The sequence below is a fragment of the Hemitrygon akajei genome, chromosome 30, assembly GCF_048418815.1.
Source record: "Hemitrygon akajei chromosome 30, sHemAka1.3, whole genome shotgun sequence".
NCBI classification, from domain to species: domain Eukaryota; kingdom Metazoa; phylum Chordata; class Chondrichthyes; order Myliobatiformes; family Dasyatidae; genus Hemitrygon; species Hemitrygon akajei.
In genome coordinates, this window is record NC_133153.1 from 43878249 (window position 1) to 43899522 (window position 21274).

At 42.1% G+C, this 21274-nt stretch overlaps 1 protein-coding gene across 8 annotated transcripts in view; it reads right to left on the reverse strand.

The window, feature by feature from the left end:
- usp8 (ubiquitin specific peptidase 8) overlaps positions 1–21274 on the reverse strand; it is a 54125-nt gene that overhangs the window by 9283 nt on the left and 23568 nt on the right. For 7 of the 8 annotated variants that reach the window (XM_073032780.1, XM_073032782.1, XM_073032779.1 and 4 more), the window contains 11 exons: positions 18269–18317; positions 17218–17386; positions 16912–17074; positions 15050–15194; positions 13861–14096; positions 13076–13612; positions 11120–11203; positions 9901–9981; positions 9057–9319; positions 8428–8640; positions 448–658 (listed from right to left, as the gene is read on the reverse strand). In XM_073032780.1, the coding sequence (XP_072888881.1) occupies positions 448–658; positions 8428–8640; positions 9057–9319; positions 9901–9981; positions 11120–11203; positions 13076–13612; positions 13861–14096; positions 15050–15194; positions 16912–17074; positions 17218–17386; positions 18269–18317 (2151 nt within the window). The remainder of the gene's footprint in view (positions 1–447; positions 659–8427; positions 8641–9056; positions 9320–9900; positions 9982–11119; positions 11204–13075; positions 13613–13860; positions 14097–15049; positions 15195–16911; positions 17075–17217; positions 17387–18268; positions 18318–21274) is intronic. The other variant, XM_073032786.1, reaches the window with a different exon arrangement.

Here is a 21274-nt window from a genome sequence, read left to right on the forward strand (position 1 = left end):
AAAACCTACTTCATTATCCACAACACAACCTACAAAGTCACTATATTGCTAGGCCTACATAACAATACCCTTCATTTCAGATGCCTGGTATGCAGCTTGGAGAATAACTTGCATCAGAAATAGTAAGCTATTTAGCCTCCCAAGACTGTACTGCCATTCATTTATAGTGTGACTGGTCCTTGGACAGAAAAATCCACTGTTTTATACTTTAGGCCCAAAGGATATGATGCTATTCTGTAATCAGTTACACCCAATCTGTACCTCAGCTTTAGACCCACAGAATGTGATTCTGTAATCAGTTATACCCAAACTGTACTTCAGCTTTCTATGTAGAGCTCTGCTCTGTATTGAAACCTACACATTAGCTAAATTACATCACAAACGGTATAATTCACTAACAGACAAGGCATCTCTGCCTTGCACACACAGTGTGGTGTCACATCTTACTTCGTTTAGATCTTCATGAAGACCATCCATAAGGAACAGGAGCAGCTCCTGGGAATCCTGTTGTACGTATCCTGCAAATGTATCGTTTATTTTTCCTATGCGACCCTTGAAGTCTCGAGGACTGATGCATTTATATTGTCCTGACCACAAAGTCTTCATTATTATACCAAACTCTTCAGCCACTTCACCTTTATGGCCAAGAATGTTTGATCTACAAGAAGAAATATATATCACAATTATTCAGAGTGCCTATAAAAATATTCACCCCTTTGGAAGTTTTAATGTTTTATTGTTTTACAGCATTGAATCACAGTGGATTTAATTTGGCTTTTTTGACACTGATCAACAGAAGAGCCTTTTTTGTGTCAAAGTGAAAACAAATTACAATCTGGTCTAAATTTATTACAATTATTTAACACAAAATAATTGACTTGCATCATTACTCACCCCTTTCAAGTCAGTATTTGGTAGACACACCTTTGGCAGCAATTACAGCCTTGGGTGTGCAGGTATGTCCCTATCAGCTTTGCAGATCTGGACTGCAATTTTCCCCCATTCTTCCTTACAAAACTGCTCAAGCTCTTGTCAAATTGCATGGAGATCGTTCTCGATTGGATTTGATGTTTGGACTCTGACCTAGCCACTCCAGGACATTAACTTTGAAACAAGAGAAAATCAGCAGATGCTGGACATCAATGCAATACATACAAAATGCTGGAGCAGGCCAGGCAGCATTAATGGAAAAAAGTACAGTCGATGTCTTGGGACAAGACCCTTCAGCAGGTCATTAACTTTGTTGTGTTTAAGCCATTCATGTGTAGGTTTGGCTTCATGTGTGGGGTCATTGTCTTCCTGGAAAACAAATCTTCTCCCAAGTTGCAGTTCTTTTGCAGACTGCATCAGTTTTTCCTCCAGGATTTCCCTGTATTTTGCTGCATTCATTTTACCGTCTACCTTCACAAGACCTCCAGGGCCTGCTGCAGTGAAGCATCTCCACAGCATGATGCAGCCACCACTATGCTTCTTGGTAGGGATGGTGTGTTTTTAATGATGTGTGGTGCTTGGCTTTCGCCAAACATAGCATTTAGTCTTGATGGCCAAAAAAGTGGAAAGTGGCCAGTGAGTGCGTGGGCCAGTAAAGGAGTGGAGCTTTGAGGCTTTGACTCAGGGAGTGGCCTTGTCAAGGGAAGTGCCTTGTGAGGAAAGTGCGAGTCTTTGGCTCGAGAGTCTTCGGCGAGGAGGCTGAGGGAGGAGACTACGCCACAGTTGGAGAGGGTAAGAAGTGGTGAAGAGATGACAGGTAAACTGATTCAGTGTGATGCTTGCCTGATGTGGGAGGTCAGGGACACTGATGGGGAAATGGAGAGGCAACTGGATGACCTCAGGTTCATCTGGGAAAACGAGAGTTTTCTGGACAGGACCTACAGTGAGATCGTTACACCGAAGATACCGGAGGAGAGAACAGGGGCAACGATGAGGAAGGGATTGATGCCTGAAGTACAGGAGACCCCGGGGGAAGCTGTTGGGACAGAAGACACTGCCAGTCTGAGAGGCGGACAGGTTTGCGAGTCAAAAGTTGGCACTGAAGCAAAGCCAAAGAGACAGACGTCAGGCAGAGCAGAGGTAGTAGGGGACTCCATAGTGAGAGGTACAGAAAGGAGTTTCTGTGGCAACAGGCGGGATTTAAGGATGGTGTGTTGTCTCCCTGGAGCCAGGATCCAGGATGTCACGGATCGATTGCAGGGCATCCTCAAGGTTGAGGGTGAACAGCCAGAAGTGGTAGTGCATGTCGGCACAAATGATGTTGCAAAGAAGAGGAAAGAAATTCTGCAGCATGACTTCAGAGAACTCAGAAGGCGGCTAAAAAACAGGACCTCCAGGGTGGTTATCTCCGGTTTGCTTCCAGTTCCTTGTGCTGGTGAGGACAGGAACAGGGAGATATGAGATCTCAATGTGTGGCAAGCAGGGTTTTAGATTCTTAGACCACTGGGATCTGTTTTGGGATAAGGATGCATTGTACAAAAGGGACGGGTTGCACCTTAACAGGCGGGGGACCAGCATTCTGGCAGGCAGGTTTGCCACTGATACACGTGTGTGTTTAAACTAATGGGGGAGGGGGGAGGAGACGAACTGGAAATATGAGGATGGAGTTAAAAGGAAAGAGAGAATAAGAAAAGTTAAGAAAGTCAACAGAACTGATGGGGCAGAAAGCTCAGGAAGGGATCAGAGAGTATGGCCAAGTGCAATAAGGATCAATGTGAGAAGCGAGGGGAATAATGGATTAAAAGTATTATATATGAATGTACGAAGTATAAGAAATAAAGTGGATGAGCTTAAGGCTCAGTTGGAAATTGGCAAGTATGATGTTGTAGGAATAACAGAGACATGGCTGCAAGAGGACCAGGGCTGGGAAATGAATATTTAAGGATATACGTCCTATCGAAAGGACAGACAGGTGGGCAGAGGTGGTGAGGCGGCTCTGCTGGTGAAGAATGAAATTCAGTCCCTTGCAAGGGGGGACATAGAATCAGGAGATGTAGAGTCAGTATGGATAGAACTGAGAAATTGTAAGGGCAAAAAGACCCTAATGGGAGTTATCTACAGGCCCCCAAATAGTAGCCTGGATATAGGGTGCAAGTTGAATCAAGAGCTAAAATTAGCATGTCGCAAAGGTAATGCTACGGTTATAATGGGGGATTTCAATATGCAGGTAGACTGGGAAAATCAGGTTGGTGCTGGACCCCAAGAAAGGGAGTTTGTGGAGTGCCTCCGAGATGGATTCTTAGAGCAGCTTGTACTGGAGCCTACCAGGGAGAAGGCAATTCTGGATCTAGTGTTGTGGAATGAAACCGATTTGATAAGGGAACTCAAGGTAAAGGAGCCATTAGGAGGTAGTGACCATAATTTGATAAGTTTTAATCTACAATTTGAGAGGGAGAAGGGAAAATCGGAAGTGTCAGTATTACAGTTGAACAAAGGGGACTATGGAGCCATGAGGGAGGAACTAGCCAAAGTTAACTGGAAGGATACCCTAGCAGGGATGACAGTGGAACAACAATGGCAGGTATTTCTGGGAATAATACAGAAAGTGCAGGATCAGTTCATTCCAAAGAGGAAGAAAGATTCTAAGGGAAGTAGGGGGCGACCGTGGCTGACAAGGGAAGTCAATGACAGTATAAAAATAAAAGAGAAGTATAATATAGCAAAGATGAGTGGGAAGCCAGAGGATTGGGAAACTTTTAAAGAGCAACAGAAGATTACTAAAAAGGCAATACGGGGAGAAAAGATGAGGTATGAAGGTAAGCTAGCCAAGAATATAATAAAGGAGGATATTAAAAGCTTCCTTAGGTATGTGAAGAGGAAAAAATTAGTTAAGACTAAAGTTGGGCCCTTGAAGGCAGAAACGGGTGAATTTATTATGGGGAACAAGAAAATGGCAGACGAGTTGAACAGGTACTTTGGATCTGTCTTCACTAGGGAAGACACAGACAATCAATCAATCTCCCAGATGTAATAGTGGCCAGAGGACCTAGGGTAACGGAGGAACTGAAGAAAATTCACATTAGGCAGAAAATGATGTTGGGTAGACTGATGGGACTGAAGGCTGATAAATCCCCAGGGCCTGATGGTCTGCATCCCAGGGTACTTAAGGAGGTGGCTCTAGAAATTGTGGATGCATTGGTAATCATTTTCCAATGTTCTATAGATTCAGGATCAGTTCCTGAGGATTGGAGGATAGCTAATGTTATCCCACTTTCTAAGAAAGGAGGGAGAGAGAAAACAGGGAATTATAGACCAGTTAACCTGATACCAGTGGTGGGGAAGATACTGGAGTCAATTATAAAAGAGGAAATAATGGCACATTTGGATAGCAGTAACAGGATCGGTCCAAGTCAGCATGGATTTACAAAGGGGAAATCATGCTTGACTAATCTTCTGGAACTTTTTTGGGGATGTAACTATGAAAATGGACAAGGGAGAGCCAGTGGATGTAGTCTACCTGGACTTTCAGAAAGCCCTTGATAAGGTCCCACATAGGAGATTAGTGGGCAAAATTAGAGCGCATAGTATTGGGGGTAGGGCACTAACATAGATAGAAAATTGGTTGGCAGACAGGAAACAAAGAGTAGGGATTAACGGGTCCATTTCAGAATGGCAGGCAGTGACTAGTGGGGTACAGCAAGGCTCGGTGCTGGGACCGCAGCTATTTACAATATACATTAATGATTTAGATGAAGGGATTAAAAGTAACATTAGCAAATTTGCAGATGACACAAAGCTGGGTGGCAGTGTGAAATATGAGGATGATGTTAAGAGAATGCAGGGTGAATTGGACAGGTTGGGTGAGTGGGCAGATACATGGCAGATGCAGTTTAATGTGGATAAATGTGAGGTTATCCACTTTGGTGGCAAGAACAGGAAGGCAGATTACTATCTGAATGGTGTCAAGTTAGGAAAAGGGGAAGTACAACGAGATCTAGGGGTCCTTGTTCATCAGTCATTGAAAGTAAGCATGCAGGTACAGCAGGCAGTGAGGAAAGCTAATAGCATGTTGGCCTTCATAACAAGGGGAGTTGAGTATAGGAGCAAAGAGGTCATTCTGCAGTTGTACAGGGCCCTGGTGAGACCACACCTGGAGTATTGTGTTCCGTTTTGGTCTCCAAATTTGAGGAAGGACATTCTTGCTATTGAGGGAGTGCAGTGTAGGTTCACGAGGTTGGTTCCCGGGATGGCAGGAGTGTTGAAAGATTGGAGCGACTGGGCTTGTATACACTGGAATTTAGAAGGATGAGAGGGGATCTGATTGAAACATTTAAGATTATTAAGGGATTGGACACGCTAGAGGCAGGAAACATGTTCCCGATGTTGGGTGAGTCCAGAACTAGAGGCCACAGTTTAAGAATAAGGGGTAGGCCGTTTAGAACAGAATTGAGAAAAAACTTTTTCACCCAGAGTTGTGGATCTATGGAATGCTCTGCCTCAGAAAGCAGTGGAGGCCAATTCTCTTGATGCTTTCAAGAAAGAGAGCTCTTAAAGATAGCAGAGTCAAGGGATATGGGGAGAAGGTAGGAACGGGTTACTGACTGTGGATGGCGGTGCTGGCTCGAAGGGCCTACTCCAGCACCTATTGTCTATAACTCAATTTTAGTTTCATTTGACCATACAAGATTCTTCCAGCTGACTTCAAAGCCTCCCACATGCCTTCTGGTAAACTCTAGCTGAGATTTCAAATAAGTTTTTTTCCCCCAACAATGGCTTTCTCTTTGCCACTCTCCCATAAATCTCCAACTGGTGAAGCACCTGGGCAACAGTTGTTGCATTCGCAGTCTCTTCCATCTCAGCCACTAAAACTTGTAACGCCGCCAGAGTTGTCATAGGTCTCTTGGTGGCCTCTCTCACTTGGCCTCTTCTTACATGGTCACTCAGTTTTAGAAGACAGCCTGCTCTAGGCAGGTTTACAACTTTCCATTTCTTGATAATTGACTTAACTGTACTCCAAGGGATAATCAGTGGCTAAGAAATTTTCTTGCATCCATCTTCTGACTTGTGCTTTTCAATAACCTTTTCGCAGAGTTGCTTGGAGTGTTCTTTTGTCTTCATGGTGTAGTTTTTGCCAGATTTCTGACTGACCAGCAGTTGGATCTTTCAGATACAGGTGTAATTTTACTATATTGAAACACCTTGACTGCACCAGGTGATCTCCATTTAACTAATTATGTGACTCCAAAAACCTTTTGGCTGCTCCAGTGTTAATTTTGTTTGTTATATTAAAGGAGGTGAATACTTATGCAATCAATTACTTTGTGTTTTATACTTGTAATTAATTTAGATTGCTTTGTAGAGACCTGTTTTCACTTTAACACGAAAGAGTATTTTTCTGTAGATGTGTCAAAAAAGCCAAATTAAATCCACCGTGATTCAATGTTATAAAACAATAAAAGATAAAAACTTTCAAGGGAGGGTGAATACTTGTTATTGGCATAAAATTATGCCAATGGGGCACGACTGTGCAAGCGCGTGAAGGTTGGCCTATGAGACAATGGGAGATTTTAAAAAATGAGTGGATTGAGAGGGGGAAGGTAATTTCTTCGGCAGTTTGAACGGGGCACGACTGCGCAAGCGCATGAAGGTCGGCCTGTGAGACAGCGGGAGAGTTTAAGAAGCGAGCAGATTAACAGAGCAGGCATTGGAGGAGCGGGTGACAGAGTAGTGGGAGACAGAGTAGGAAGGCTTTGGCTCGAGAGGCTTCGGACGAGCTTGCTCCCAGTGAGGTAAGGCCAGGTAAGCTCCTTTAATTAATCTAATTAGCTTAGAAGTAGGTAATGGAGGCAGCAGTTAGGGCAGTCGGGTGCTCCGTTTGCAGTGTGTGGGAAGTCAGGGTGAGCACAATCGTCCCTGATGACTACACCTGGCACAAAGACTGGACTCTCAGCTCAGAAGGGAAGGAGGGAAAAGAGAGCAGTAGTGATAGGGGATTCAGTAGTTAGGGGGTCAGATAAGAGGTTCTGTGAGAGAGATCGAGAATCCCAGATGGTCTGTTGCCTCCCTGGTGCCAGAGTCCACGATATCTCGGATCAAGTTCTCTGTATTCTCAAGAGGGAGGGTGAGCAGCCAGATGTCATGGTCCATGTAGGGACCAATGTGCAAAGTTGAAGGGCAGGGCCTCCGGGGCTGCAATCTTAGGATTGCTACCAGTGCCACGTGCTAGTGTGGCTAGAAATAGTAAGATAATGCAGCTAAATATGTGGCTAAGGACTTGGTGCAGGAGGGAGGGCTTCATGTTTCTGGACAATTGGGCCTTGTTCCAGGGAAGTTGAAGAATTCTACCCTACATTCTAACTTACGTTCTTGTTAAAGAATGGTAGGGTGAAGGAACCATGGGTGACAAGTGAGGTGGAAAATTTAATCAGATGGAAGAAGGTAGCATACATGAGGTTTAGGAAGCAAGGATCAGATGGGGCTATTGAGGAATACAGGGTAGCAAGAAAGCTTAAGAAGAGGCTGAGAAGAGCAAGAAGGGGGCATGAGAAGGCCTTGGCGAGTAGGGTAAAGGAAAACCCCAAGGCATTCTTCAATTATGTGAAGAACAAAAGGATGACAGGAGTGAAGGTAGGACCAATTAGAGATAAAGGTGGGAAGATGTGCCTCGAAGCTGCGGAAGTGAGCAAGGTCCTCAATGAATACTTCTCATCAGTATTCACCACTGAGAGGGAACTTGATGACAGTGAGGACAATATGAGTGAGATTGAAGTTTTGCAGCATGTTGATATTAAGGGAGAGGAGGTGTTGGAGTTGCTAAAATACATTAGGACGGATAAGTCCCCGGGGCCTGATGGAATATTCCCCAGGCTACTCCACGAGGCAAGGGAAGAGATTGCTGAACCTCTGGCTAGGATCCTTATGTCCTTGTTGTCCACAGGAATGGTGCCGGAGAATTGGAGGGAGGCGAATGTTGTCCCCTTGTTCAAAAAAGGTAGTAGGGATAGTCCAGATAATTACAGACTAGTAAGCCTTATGTCTGTGATAAGAGTTGTCCGAGTTCACTCAACCTATTCTCATAAGACATGCTCCCCAATCCAGGCAACATCCTTGTAAATCTCCCCTGCACCCTTTCTATGGTTTCCATGTCCTTCCTGTAGTGAGGCGACCAGAACTGAGCACAGTACTCCAAGTGGGGGCTGATCAGGGTCCTACATAGCTGCAACATTACCTCTTGGCTCTTAAACTCAGTCCTACGATTGATGAAGGCCAATACACCATATGCCTTCTTAACCCCAGAGTCAACCAGTGTAGGAGCTTTTGAGCGTCCTATGGACTCGGACCCCAAGATCCTTCTGATCCTCCACACTGCCAAGAGTCTTACCATTAATGCTATATTCTGCTATCATATTTGACCTACCAATGTTTTGGAATTTTGCAACACAGGATTCCTGACCATTGAACTTGATTTGTGATCTTGTCAACAAATGAGACAATTACCTGTTTATATCTCGCTGGTAACAATTTTTATTGAAGTACTCAGCTAGCCGTGGGGTGTTGCACAAACACTGCAAGATGGAGTTCATATAGCAGGTGTTGCCCAGGTTGCGCAGCCCCGTCAGGGCTCGGCCCAGACCTCCATACACTGGGTTCAGGTTTCGAATTTGAGAAGCAGAAGGGCTTGAGATTTCTGTTTTGCTGCAAACAGAGGGTCTGAAAAGATGCAAACATCCCAGTTAATTTAGGACCAAGAATAGTGCATCACCTAACTTACATTCCACCTCTGTTATATCTGTGATTGGTCCAAAACACAAATTGTTGCAAACAAAGCTTTTATTATTGATTATTGAAGAGAATCTCGACACTGCAACATGTATAATTATGATCGAATTGCAGGCATAACATAATTGAGCATACAATGATCTTATAGGAGCCTTAAGCCCAGGAGTTTGACTGAGGAAATGTAGTGGGATGGAGGAATGGGAATATGTTTATATTGGATGTTAGATCTGGAAGGTCCATGACAAAGGTCTGGGAGCAAGTCAGAAGTAACAAAGCACAACATAAAATGCACTAAATAAATATACTGACACATACAAAATAGCTTGGAAGATTAAAAAGCAACCTACTTTGTTTCCCGGTTGACTGTGGGCACTAGTTTGGTTGTTTTCACCTTGCTCTGCTCGTCATGAATCGCCTGAGCAATATCTGGCGAGGAGTAGGAACGTTTCAGTTTGGGAACATCAGCATCAGTTACACTTTGTGGTTTGGCTTTGTGGGTCGGAGGAGTTGCAGGCGGTGTGATCGATGGTACCATTTCAGGTGGGTACATGTGAACAGAGTTGGTTGGTGAATGATAGTATCGATAGGTTCCAGTTACCACATCAAGAAACTGAGAAGGAACAAAGTCAACATGAAAATAGTACACAAGAAGCTGAGATTTGTTCCTTCTTATCAGAATAGCAAAGGAAAAATTTGTAAATCTGATCTTCTAGAATATGCAGTAATATTAAATAAACTTAATAAAATGGCATTAACTGGTTACTTGTTTTATAAAAGTGTGATGTTTTACATTACAGAAATAACTGAACTGGATTGGTTACAGTTTACATGTGTAACTCAGCTGGCCCAAGCTTCCCAGTTCCAAGACTAATCTCCATACAATTAAACACTGCTATCTGTATTTCAGTTTCAAACAGGTTTAAAAGGCCCCTTTAAGACTTACACACCGAGCCCTATCTCTACTGTGTGTAAAAGTCTGGCTGGGTATAGGCTAGCAGGTACCCATGTTATGCATGTACCTGAAGAAATTCAGACACACTGAGAAAATGGCAGTCAATAAGTATTGTGTAATTCACTTCTTTCTCTAAGTTATAGGGCTTTTTCACTTAATTAGGAAGAGAAGCAACTTAATGACAGGGAAGAATATCCAGCTAATTTTAAACTTCACAGGCCAAAAGAAGTCAACTATACCTTCATCCATCCCTGTGGCAAACCCGGAATAGTCCGACCCATTTCTTCACTTCTTGCTCTGGTTAACACTTCCCTAGGTTCCTACATAAAAAATGTTATAAAGGAAAATAATCTCAACAACCGTGCAAAGTGAACACCAGGACATCACAGAATACTGCCTTTGATGACTGCTGTACCCATGGTTTTGAAGTGCTAGAGATTGCAAAATGGGTGAACGGAATATAAAAACAAGCTTTGAACTGTAACTACAAATTATCAGAACGTGGATGGACAATGCTCACATTGGGACTCTATTCACTGCTCAGAGCCAAGATTGTGCATCCTCAGACCTCGTGGGAAGCTAGTGCGGAAATTGCAGGGGCCCTGCGAAGATATTTAAAATATCCTTAGCCACAGGTGAGATGCCAGAGGAAGAGGATAACCAATGTTGTTCCATTGTTTAAAAAAGGCTCTAAAAATAAGCTAGGAAGTTACAGGTGGGTGGGCCTGACCTCAGTAGTGGGTAAATTATTATATGGGGCTTAATATCCAAGTATTTGGATATATAGAGCCTGATTATGGATAGTCAACATGTCTTTATTTGTGGGAAGTCATGTCTAGCCAATCTTAAGAGTTTTTCGAGAAGGTCACCAGAAAAGCTAATGGAAGGAAAGGCAGCGTATGTTGTCTACATGGACTTTAGCACGGCCTTTGACAAGGTCTTTCACGGGAAGTTCAGGATGTGCTAGTAAACTGGATTCAACATTGGCTTCATGAGAGAGTGGAATTAGACAGTTGTCTCCCTGACTGCAAAACTGAATGCTTCAAAATAAGGCAAGTTATTTTCTCTCCCAAAGAGTGTATGAAGAATTTTCTTTATAAACCACACAGAGGTCTCAGTATCATGAAACAATGCAGAGGAACTTCAGGCAGTTACGCTCATGCAGCCTCTGGTTAATTAAACACCATTGGTTAATCATCCACTAAGCAATGAGGGTTTTTCCACATATGTACTCCAAACAAAATTCTCATTTTGAAAATATGTCTTCCTTTAATCTTCTCCCGCTGGGGTGAACAGCCTAAACCTATTCAATTTACTTCATGTCAGAGGAAATCCATATTGTTAAGAACCAAATTCAGGAACATTTATTACTGACATGCACTGCTCAGTGGGACACAGAAGGAACATTATGGTTCATATCAGACTAGATAGGGGTAGGTTTCACTATGAATTGCTTACATTTGTTCTATCATTCTCTTTCAACACTGTTGATTGCAGGCCTCCACTTTCCTGTCTCTTTTCACCAAGGTCTTGCTGCTGTGCCTGAATGCAGAAATAGTTCAATATAAACCAATTTATGTCGGTCACTTTTATTAAAACATACATGTACACCGAATACTCCTTCCTGCAACCAACAAGCATGTGCTACATCTCACAGGTCTGCATCAACTTCTAAATCAGGAATTACTATTTTAGGCAGCATCAGGTTTCATCTAATTTCCCTGCACAAAAGTACAACACCTTCTTCCTCACTGGTTATACCTTCTGTCTAAAACTGCCAAATTTATCACCTTTCCTTTCTAGGACATCAGAAAGTAATAGATTTCACTAATTTCAATTTTTGAAATAAATGTAAGACCAATCACATGAAATTGAACAGCTCCCATCTCCCTTGCCAGGGCACAGCTTCGAATTAGGGAAATCTTTTAACTGTTTTTATAAAACCAAACTCATTTCAAACAACCCACCCACAGAAAGCAACACCACTGGCAGCAGAGGAATGGGACCAGGCCAGGAGTCTGCATAATCATGGGGCCAGCATCTGCTGCACATTGTTTTCTGTTGGTCTCTACTCTCACCTTCTTTATCAATGCTTTCAGTAAACTAACTGGCCTGGACAGCACTCTTTGGCTGAGTGTGATCACTGATGTTCCCTCCAAAATGCATTATTTCATATCAACTCCACCAGACACAATCCAACTTCTCCTCAGTATGAAGCTTCGTTTCAAAGGTCCAACAGCATCAAAACAGCTGATTATATCCACACGTATTCCCTATTTTAAATGACAGGTTGTTTAAAAATGGGAATTGACTGGAGAAGCTTACGCAGTTCCTCTGGCTCAGCAACTCCAGTCAGCAGGAGTAGTGTGTGTGCAGAAACCAAAAATGTCAGTCACATTCTAAACAAAAGCAGGTCTTCCATGGTACAGAGCTTTCACAAGGATGTACAAAAACTGGTGCTATGACCCACTGAGTCCATGCCAATCATCAATCACCTCTTACACCATTAATACGCTCATCGCATTTTTAAAAAATTCATTCTACATTCCAACAAATTCCCCCAAATTCTACCATTCATCTACACACAATGAATGGCACAGCCTCAGAATGCACGGATGTCCCTTTAGAACAGAGATGAGGAGAAATTTCTTTAGCCACAGCGTAATGAATCTGTGGAATTCATTGCCCAGGTAGCTGTGGTCATCAGATATATTTAAAGTATAGGTCAACAGGTTCTTGATTAGTGAGGTAGTCAAAGGTTATAGGGAGAAGGCAGGAAAACAGAGTTTACAGGGATAACAAATCAGCTATGATGGGCTGAATGGGCTAGTTCTGCTCCTTCATTTTTATGGTTTTATGGAATAGGTAGTGGCCAATTAATCTACCAACTCAGATGCCCTTTGGGAGGTGGGAGGAAAGCAGAGCCCTAGGAGGAATTCCAAGTGGTGATAGGGAGAACATAGGCAGCACCTGAGATTAGGCACAACCCAATTCTTTGGAGCTGTGAAACAATGTCTTGATTAGCTGTGACACTGTGCTGTCCTTTTAATCTCCATAGTGTACTGTAGTCAGTAGATATGTTAGGCTAAGGGCAAGTGTCTCAACAGTCAAAAATTAAATGAATTAAATAAAACTGAGGAAATCACCCAGAGACAAAAATCAGTTTATAGCCAAATTCAGAAGGCCAAAGTGAAATTACAGTGCAGATGTGTAGGACAAAGAATAATTAACAAATTACAAAGGTGTAGATACAATGAAAAGGAATCCAGAATTTACAAACGCAGATGAGTTCAGCCAAACTATAAGAGCATGGCTGTAACACATTTAAATTATCATTAAAAGTATAACACTGCCCCTAGCAGCACTGGTTTAGTTTTTCCCTTCACTATACAACATTTTCAAGTATGGATGTACCTGCTTTCCTCTGGAGCTGCTAGCTTCTGGCTCAGGTACAGGTTGTTGTTCCTGTACATCTTTCCTCACATTCCCTTGTTCTCTTATCGGACTTTCGGTTTTGCCCTTTTCTTCTAGAGACTCCTTTACTTGCTCTGTTGATTGTTTTCTTTCATCATCATCTTTCTGCCATTTGTCTTCCAGTTCCTGTTTTTGTTGTTCTTTGAATTCTTTGCTCTGTTTCTCTTGCTCAGCTTTTATTTTAAGCACCTTTGCTTCTTCCTCACGCTGTTCTTTTTCTTGATCTAACTGTTCCTTTTTTCTTTGCTCTTCCTGTCTTCGTTCACGCTGTTCCTTTTCTTTTTTGGCCTTTTCGCTAATCAGTGCTGCTTCAGCATGGATCTGACTTATTTCATCATCTGTTAACAGGTTTTGGGGCTCCACGCATGGCTTTGTTGACCGATCGGGTACTACTGGTCCATTGTGAACAGGTAAACTTTCTGTACCAGAACTAGACCTCTCTGGCATTTTTAGTGTAGGTTTATTAGTTCGATCAACCTGTTCAAATGCATAAAAATAGAATTGCTCTTGTGAACCTTGCCAAAACATTTACTTAACACCACAGAAATGCTGAATATCCAAACTATTCAACTCCTGTACTCCTAAAGAGCACAACAATCAAAGTATTAATCCAAATGTTGAGACAATGCACCTGCAATTTTATACACATTTTTAACCCCAAACTGCAGAAGCATGGGAGCAGGAGTTTTATAATACCTAAATACACCGTCCTCTGGCACACATACCTGAGGAATATTTTTCACTGCAACAGGGTGTCCGGCAGTTGATACTAGATCCTTCAAACCAGGTACACCATTAGGCACATTCATTGTTTCTATGCCGACTTCTTTTGTTGTTGCATCTAGCTCAGATAAACTTCCATTAAATCTTCCCAATTCTTGGAAAGCCTTCCCTTCATCGAGGTCTCCAGAGGGTGGGCAAGGTGGAGGGGGTTCCTCCAAGGACGGGTAACTAAAATTCACTGTATGTAAAATGATAGACACAACACTCATTAAAAATATAGTGTTTTTTAAAAATCAATGAATCTTATAAGTTTCAGTGCTACAACCAGTTATCATTCTGAAGAAAGAACTTTGATTCTCACTGTGCTTATAGGCTGAAATTAGCTACAACTTGCAGTTGCCCTCAAAGCTTATTGCTTTGGGAAGGTAGGGGAGAAACAAAATTGCCCACATATTTCTGATCAGTATTCAGTAAATCCCCTACAGGGAAAGGCTCAAATACCTTCCACAGTACACAGAAGAGGTACCAGAGGGGAACCCATGGATTCACGTTAACACCTTTAAGCACTGATGAGGGGTGGGTGAGAAAGTGAGAACACATCTAAAACTATCAGCCAATCGTGCATAACCACACTGTAATGAATTTTCTCTTGCTGCTTCCACCACACCACCTTTTCTCCTTTGGAGGAATTTATTAACTTGATGTATTTAATGTCTTTATATTGTCTGAATTTTCCAATGCTTAATATCTTAGCCAGATTGGGTTCCTAATCTGAGAGCCAAGGACCCCTTGGTTAATGGTAGGGGTCTATGGCATAAAAAAAAGGTAGGGAACCCCTGGCTTAGAGTGTAGTGCAATTGAATGCCTGTCAAGAAATATTCAGGTATCATCTCTTACCATGTAACACAGCTGTTTGCCAATACATAGAGATCTAACAACCCAAAAGAATTACCTTGTATTTGTAGGATAATGCCAAAGCTGAAACATTTTATGCATCTCAGAAAATGTATTATCACTTGCAAGTTTTCCCACTCCACTTCCCATTGGACATATACTTCCCATTGCAGTATACACTGCAATGGATTGCCTACATCCTGCTTATTCTTTAGAACAAACTTACAAGAGGTTTTCAGCCATTTTTTAAAAGAATGTTATATAGTCGGGTTAATTGGGAAGCAGAAAAATACTTACAGGACACTTGAACGGTTGTAGAGGATTCTTCCTTTGGAGCAGTCACTTTGGGATTGGTGGTGTACATTGGGTAGCAGAGAAGCCAGCTGTCATAGCCACCCTCCAATACCACTGGTTCATTCTGAACAATTACTTGACTATCCCACTGCACAAGAAAAAAAGTAGAAAATTCAACACTCATGGCAAGTTAGTGCACCCAATTCTTTCATAAGAAAAAGTTCCGAGCTTCAAAAGATTCACCATCTGTTATGGAGGCTCCACTGCACAGGATTGGAAAAAAGCTGCAGAGGGTTGTAAACTCTCCCAGCTCCATCATAGGCACTAGCCTCTTCACCATCAGGGAAATCTTCCACAGTTGATGCCTCAAGAAGGCGGCATCCATCATTAAGGACCCTCATGCACTTCAGACATTGCTACCCTCAAAGAGGTAGAAGAGCCTGAAGACACACACTCAATGTTTTAGAAACAGCTTCTTCCCCTCCTTCATCTTTTTGCATGGTTTCTTATATTTCTGATTCCAATTTATAGCAATATTTTTAATGTATTGCACAATACTGCTGCCACAGAAAACATATTTTAAAAATGTATACATAATCAGTGATTAGGATATTCTGAGATATTCATAGCCCGTAACATCCTATCTGTGTGCAATAGGTGCAGATATGAACCGTCATTGTTGGCAGCACTAGAAACCATGTGGAGAAGTGTCAGGGAGACAGCTACACCTGGATGGGCCATTCTGTAATCTTACAGCAACAGTACTATAACTCAGTCATGAAGGTGAACTACTTGAAAATGAGTGAAACATAAACGGCTGAAGAACTTTTCTTAGCCAGAGAATGGTGAATCTGTGTAATTCATTGCCATGTGGTTTATTTTAGTAGGTCAAGTATGATGGCAGAATATACTATTAACGGTAAGACTCTTGGCAGTGTGGAGGATCAGAGAGCTCTTGGGGTCCGAGTCCATAGGATGCTCAAAGCACCTGCGCAGGTTGACTCTGTGGTTAAGAAGGCATATGGTGTATTGGCCTTCATCAATCATGGAATTGAATTTGGGAGCCAAGAGGTAATGTCAGACCCCACTTGGAGTATTGTGCTCAGTTCTGGTCGCCTCACTACAGGAAGGATGTGGAAACCATAGAAAGGGTGCAGAGGAGATTCACAAGGATGTTGCCTAGATTGGGGAGCATGCCTTATGAAAACAGGTTGAGTGAACTTGGTCTTTTCTCCTTGGAGCAACAGAGGATGAGGTAACCTGATAGAGGTGTATAAGATGATGAGAGGTATTGATCATGTGGATAGTCAGGCTTTTTCCCAGGGCTGAAGTGGTTGCCACAAGAGGACACAGGTTTAAGGTGCTGGGGAGTAGGTACAGAGATGTCAGAGGCAAGTTTTTTTACTCAGAGTGGTGAGTGCGTGGAATGGACTGCTGGCAACAATGGTGGAGGCGAATACAATAGGGTCTTTTAAGAGACTTTTGGATAGGTACATGGAGCTTAGAAAAATAGAGGGCTATAGGTAAGCCTAGTAATTTCTAAGGTAGGGACACATTCAGCACAACTTTGTGGGCTGAAGGGCCTGTATTGTGCTGTAGGTTTTCTATGTTTCTATAAATGGGTGTGGGAGCCAAGTCATTGGGTATATTTAAAGCGGAGGTTGATATGCTCTCGATTAGTAAGGTCATCAAAGGTTATGGGGAGAAGGTAGGAGAATGAAATTGTGAGGGTTAATAAATCAGCCATTATTGAATGGCTGAGTATACTTGATGGGCCAAATAGCCTAATTCTGCTCATATGACATATGATCTTATGGAGTTATGAACCAATCCTACACCGTGCATATTGCAAGCAATTTCCAAACCTTGTAAAGTGCATCTTTGAGGCTTTGAAGAACACTTCCCCTTTTCATCTGGTTGATGGAACTGAACCAATCCAACAAAACAATGTAATCAACGCACTGCCGCTTTCGCCACATCTCCTTTGATTCTTCTGGCAGTTTCAACTCTATCTGGTTTACAGTGATGCTGAGGGAAAGAATTTTTAGCAATATTAACTTGGAGATGAGACACAGGAACAAAAAGAACTTCATGAAAGCCAACAGTGTTCAACTGTCTTATCAAACTTTACAAAAGCATTTGCTACCTATTTTAACTAGACAATTTCCTACCCTGGGTTGATAGCTTCCTCTGGCACACTTATACAGCACGACCTGGCCATATGAATGTGAGATTCCCTGTAATCCTTGGAGCTCCGAGCATCCATAATGATCACCTTAGTGTTTTCATCTTGCAACATTGCAAACAGCTTTTCTGCACTGATTGTTCCTCGAGACAAAACTGTTCTCCACACACAGAAATAAAACACAATTAATTCAGTCAAATCAGTGACAACGGGAAAACAGAAATATGCACAAACACCATTCTGGATGAATGTCAGACCAATGACATTCAGAAAGCTTGTTTTTTTTCACTTGTATCAGAAAGTGCCAGATCACTTCGGAACTGTAGGTGAATCACTGATGCTTTCTACCCTGGATGGTAGTTAAGGCAGATCACTGGGGAATTTAAAGATAAATGATCAGGGAACTGGGGATAAAGGTGAACTTACATAGAAGAGGAGATGAACCCTGATATGGAATATGGAACAGATTTGAGGCCTTCTATGTTCTTTATGCTCTTAATTCCTTAGCCTATTCCACCAAGTTATTAGGAGCTGTTTCTCCTTCCTGAAAGATACGCTCATTAAAAAAAAAATTTGGGCATTTGTTTTCCCTAGACAGTTGAAGACTAGGTTGAGAATGTAGGATTCACTGAAATGACTGTTAACCGTCTCCTTCTTTACTGATGTTGCCTAACCCCCTGGGTATTTAGCATTTTCCATTTATTATTCACATTCCCAGCATTTACAGCGTTTTGCTGTTCAGACAAATATCCCATCAGCTGATTCTACCTACTGACTGCAGAGACACCAAAACTATACACGGAACTCAGCACTTAACATGTAGGGTCAGGGGTGCCAGTATTTGCTGGCCAGTGATTTGTGTAGGAAGCTCTTAGAGCACAAGGGTATGACTGAGCAAGAGACTTTTTTTTTTGACTTGTTTAGTATTAAGGGGAATGTTAATGGAATGGAGGAGGGGTGATGGGCATTTAACTGGCACAGACACTTTGGGCTGAGCAGTCCAGTGAACTTTTTTTAGGTTATGATAGAAATCTCACCGATGTGCTCTGTACTGGATTCGTTGATGTTGCTTAACACCGTGTCCCCCTAAAACAAATGAAAAGCAGCTTTACAAACTTCTGGTTAACATTCCAAATATTTATAACATGTTCCACTCCAATTCCCAATTTAACAAAAAATATCTACAGTTAAGTATTCCAATATTCCTCTTCAGCAGCAGTAATATACAGCTTCCTAATGCCCAAACAATATTCTTCATTATTTCAAGGCATTGAGAGCTAGGAAAGCATATGTCAATCATCCCATACTGCATTAATTGCTTACCTATTGATAACCAAACACACTTTCCACAGATCTGGAGACACTTTGTCAAACTAGAGAACTATATTTCCTTCTCAAGGTCATTAGTGAACTACATGGATTCCTACAGTTACTGATTAATTAACTAAATGTACACTTGAGGTAACAATATGACAGATGGGGAACGGGCTCACCAAGACACAAGTGAGAATAAATAGGTTATTTTCAGTAACTTCTGGGATCAATGCTGAGCCCTTAATGATTTACATTCAATTTCACAACTTAGATGAAGGGACTGATAGCAACGTTTCTTGCTGATAAGTGCATTAGTAAGTTATGAGGAAGGCATAGAGTGCCTACAAAGAGATATAACTAACTATATAGTGCATAGCAATCCAAGCTGACAGTGCTCCAACCCAGCACACATTAGATTCAGCCTATCTTTTATCCAAGATCCACAAATAGGACTGCACTGGTAGACCAATTGTCTACCTTGCTCTTGCTTCACTAAACTATCTCCTCAACCTCAAATGTCTTGTCAAATCCATTCCCATGTCTGGGACTCCTCATGTCCTCCGCCATTCTGACAACTTCCAATTCCTTGATCCCCACTACTTTATCATCACCATGGACATTTTCTTACCCTGAACAACTTCTCTTTATTTGCTTCACTTCCTACAAATCACTGGTCTGGCCATGGACATTCACACAGACCTCAATTATGCCTATCTTTTGGTTGGCTGTATGAAGCAGTCCTTGTCCCAAACTGCCTTTGTCACCACTTCCAAACCTTTCTCCATGACAACTACACTGATGTTGCTTCAGGCACTGGTGTGGAACTCGCCAATTTTTTTAAAATCACTTTTGCTACCAACTTCCACACCGTTCTCAAATTTATCTGCACCATTTCTGATAGCCTCATGTCCATTTTCTGGATCTTTGTCTCCACCTTTACAGATAGACTACTGACTGACATTTACTATAAATCTATCAAATCTCAGAGCTACTTGACTGCACCTTCTCCTACCACCTTCTGTAAGGGTATCATCACTTTCTCATAATTTATTTCCACTGGATTTGTTCTTGAGATGAGGTTTTCTATGCTGGACATCTGAAAGGTACTCCTTCTGAAAACCTGGCTTCTCCTCTGTGGTTGATGAGACCCTCAATTTTGCACTTACCTTGCTTCCTCCTGACAAGATAGGGATAATACCTTTGGTCCATTCCTTTCACCCTCTCACTGTGCACATTATTCTTTAACTATTTTTGCCAGCTACAATAGATCTCTCCACCAGTCATGGATTCTTCTACCCCCACCATTTTCACAGCAACCACTCTTGATGAGGCCATTTGCTTATCCTTCCTCAAACTCTGATACACTTCCCTGAGACCACAGGAAGAACAGCTGTTCAATATCCCTCCTCCCTCACCTCCATTCAGGGATCTAAAAATCCCTTCCTGATGAGGCAGAGGCCCACATGCCTCCCTTTCAACTTTGTTTACTGCACGCATTGCTCTCAATGTGGCTTCCTCTACATTGATAAAATCAAATGTAGATTATGTGACTGCTATGATGAGCATCTGAGTTCCCATATACAGTGGCATGCAAAAGTTTGGGCACCCCTGGTCAAAATTTCTATTTCTGTGAATAGTTAAGTGAGTAGAAGATGAACTGATCTCCAAAAGTCATAAAGTTAAAGATGAAACATTCTTTTCAACACTTTAAGCAAGATTAGTGTATTATTTTTGTTTTGTACAATTTTAGAATGAAAAAAGGAACAGAGCACCATGCAAAAGTTTGGGCATCCCAAGAGATTTGAGCTCTCAGATAACTTTTACCAAGGTCTCAGACCTTAATTAGCTTGTTAGGGCTATGGCTTATTCATAGTCATTGTTAGGAAAGGTCAAGTGATGCAAATTTCAAAGCTTTATGAATACCCTGACTTGTCCCAACAATCAACAGCCATGGGCTCCTCTAAGCAGCTGCCTAGCACTCTGAAAAGTAAAATAAATGATGCCCACAAAGCAGGAGAAGGCTATAAGAAGATAGCAAAACATTTTCAGGTAGCCATTTCCTCAGTTCGTAATGTTCCCCCAAACAAGAATTGAAAGGCTCTTAGCTGGCTACAGAAAGCATTTACAAGCTTGATACTTGCCAAAGGGGGTGTTACTAAGTACTGACCAGGCAGGGTGCCCAAACTTTTGCTTTGGGCCCTTTTCCTTTTTTATTTTGAAACTGTAAAAGATGGAAATAATAAAGTAATATTGCTTAAAATATTAAAGAAATGTGTCATCTTTAACTTTATGCCTTTTGGAAATCAGGTCATCTTTTACTTGCTTAACTATTCACAGCAACAGAAATTTTGATGAGGTGCCCAAACTTTTGCATGCCACTGTATACCACAAACTCCCCTTTACATTCCCACATCAACCTATCTATCCTTGGCCTTCTCCATTGCCAGTGCCAGGTGGAATACAAATTTTTCCTTCAAAGAACTGTATCTCATCTTCCACCTGGGTACCTACAACGCAATGTTATGAACACTGAATTTTCCAATTTCAGGTAACCTGCACCATCTGCGTGCATTTCACATCTCCCAGGCAGGTTCTATCAAATCCAACAAAACTGCCCTCCCCCCCACTGAAACCTCAGCCCAATAGCCAGTTTTCTCCACCCCACGCCTCATCATCCCCCCCTTATCAAGTTCCACTTTTCATCTCCAACCCTCTGGCTTTACCTCCAC